Below are 2,345 nucleotides of genomic sequence, written 5' to 3' on the forward strand. Positions count from 1 at the left end.
CATAAGAACCGTGATTAAACATTAGCGTGAGAAATAATGTCTGACATTTTGACTCCATGTAGAAATAGCCTGCCCCTTTAACGTACGTACAAAATCGTCACTGCCAAACAGCTTATTTAGCTGTTGCTGATGATAACATTTGTTTTGAGCTTGTGGTACCCCCAGGTGCTGCCAATCAGATATAAGATTTATTGCCAAGAAGTAGTTTTACAACAAAGAAATCATCTATCAAACATTAATTTCCGTACTTTTTGTGCCACGTTTATATACATAATTAATAAATGGTATGAAATTCTGCTTTTACTTTGTCTAAATGGGGAACTGATTGGAAACTCTAATAGAAGGAAAATTAATTTAAAGAACATAAAACTGTAAGATACGAAGCGGGTCTGACTGAATACTTTCAGAAACCACAATATACTGTATTTTATGTATAACGCAATTATGCACATAATTTTGCATTTGTTTAAATAAACTCAGTGAAGTTGTTTAAATGTTTCACTTTCAGATATTTTCTACMCACAGTTCTGCAACAGTCTTTGCTGTTATTAGTTTTTTTTTCCTGCCCTGTTRTATATGAAGTCTAGGTCAGATAAAGAGGACGAGAGGGGAACAGGATATTAGGGTGTCACATGCTGGCAGGTAGAAAGGGGACTTCATTACAGACAATACAAGATGTACAGCAGCCAGTGATGAGGCACTGATTGAAATCTCCTTATCTTGGAAATCCTGCCCACAACTTTCTACCCTTGTGTCTCTCTGTGTGTCCGTCTGTGGCACAGGCGTCGCCTTCTTACCAGCGTCCATCTCCTACCTTATTGGAACCAACATCTTCGGCACGTTGGCACACAAGATGGGGAGGTAGGGAGGGAAATTGCTCTTATCTCACTCTCTGTCCCACTCTCTTCCTCTGATGATGTGATATCTGTTTCCGCYCCTATAAATGAGTTTTCAGTGGTTTTAATGTTTGTGATGCTGCCGTTATCGAAGCYTCGACGGTCCAGGGCTTCTTTATTATGAGTTTGAACTTTGTGTGTTGCTGCTTTTGTTTTTGTTTCCAACCAAACAACTTTCTTTAATGTTGGAAAAGAAAAAAACTTTCTGATTGTACTAAAGAAAATGCCAGAGTCCTGCAATCCTGAGTCTAAAAAAAGCCAACATGGTGTCCAAATTCAAAGAGCTTTTTGTAATCTTAATTCATCTTCAATTTGTTTACTCAAAACATTTCATGTATCAAAAATGAGATTATAAAATGTACTCATTTCAAACAAGTGTAATCAAGATTTTCACACTTAAAAGCAAATTATTAAAAACAAAGAATTCTGGGAAAATTCCAGTGTGTAATGACTGAGGTAACCTCTGCTGGACCACCATGATCTCTCATCAGCAGCTGATTAAACCATTTAATGACCTTTACTGATCACTACAACACAGCGTTGTATTTCAGAAATATCATTAAGAGAAAAACATTWACCTTATCCAGAGGAGGCATTGATTTCTCAGAGCTTATCGACAACGAACCATCAAAAATGGATGGTGTCAAGACAAAACTTAAGTGGCAGAAATAAATATTGTGTCTTTTGGACCAAATTCAAAAAGGAGCACACAGACTGATCAGCAACCAGTCCAAAAGCCTGGTTCTGTGATGGTACCAATTTACTGTATGTTAAAGCAACATTAATTATGCAGCAGAATAATACAGCAACTCGGTTACACAACAAAGCCCCACCTCCTGTCACCACTGTCACCTGTTGAACCTTAATGTCTTTCATGTGCTGTGAGAAGAAATGGTGACGTTACAAAGTGGTAAAAGTTACAGCAATTCATTATTTTATATTTGTTGAAAATTTATAAGAATGTTTATGAAGTTGACGAGACAAAGTCAAAATGCTTGGGTTTATACGGACTGCACTGGAAAAGAGRCTTAAAGTAAAAGCAAGAATAAGAGCAATTTCTTAAATGGTATTTCTCAAATTATAAGGACCTATCAGTGAGTTACATWTAACACTGAAGGGGACATGCATGCAGAGTCCACTCTTTTAGCTGGYAAATGCAGTTTGTTGAGTGTACTTGGAGTCTCTGTCTGCAGAAAACTTTTATTTAGTCTTCCAGGTGCTGCAAAGATATCTTTATATTCTGTTTGGGTCATACTTTTTACCCATTCAATTTGCTCTATTTTCAAATTATTTGCAATGGAACAATAAAATCTTGACCAATTACAGTTTAGTGGTCATGATTCTCATTGGTCATGTAAGGCTGGATGAACAATTCTTCCCTTGTTGATATCTTTTGATTAATTTGTAAATAAAATGTTTCTGTGCAGTTAGATAGACACTACCCCCCCC

The 2,345-nt window shown here is 36.7% G+C and overlaps 1 protein-coding gene across 1 annotated transcript in view; it reads left to right on the forward strand.

The window, feature by feature from the left end:
• slc18a2 (solute carrier family 18 member 2) overlaps nucleotides 1-2,345 on the forward strand; it is a 36,270-nt gene that overhangs the window by 23,879 nt on the left and 10,046 nt on the right. The window contains exon 10 of the mRNA XM_014002905.1: nucleotides 783-861. Coding sequence (XP_013858359.1) covers nucleotides 783-861 — 79 coding nt within the window. The remainder of the gene's footprint in view (nucleotides 1-782; nucleotides 862-2,345) is intronic.

Source organism: Austrofundulus limnaeus, unplaced genomic scaffold (assembly GCF_001266775.1).
Source record: "Austrofundulus limnaeus strain Quisiro unplaced genomic scaffold, Austrofundulus_limnaeus-1.0 Scaffold0, whole genome shotgun sequence".
In the NCBI taxonomy this organism is placed as follows: Eukaryota; Metazoa; Chordata; class Actinopteri; order Cyprinodontiformes; family Rivulidae; genus Austrofundulus; species Austrofundulus limnaeus.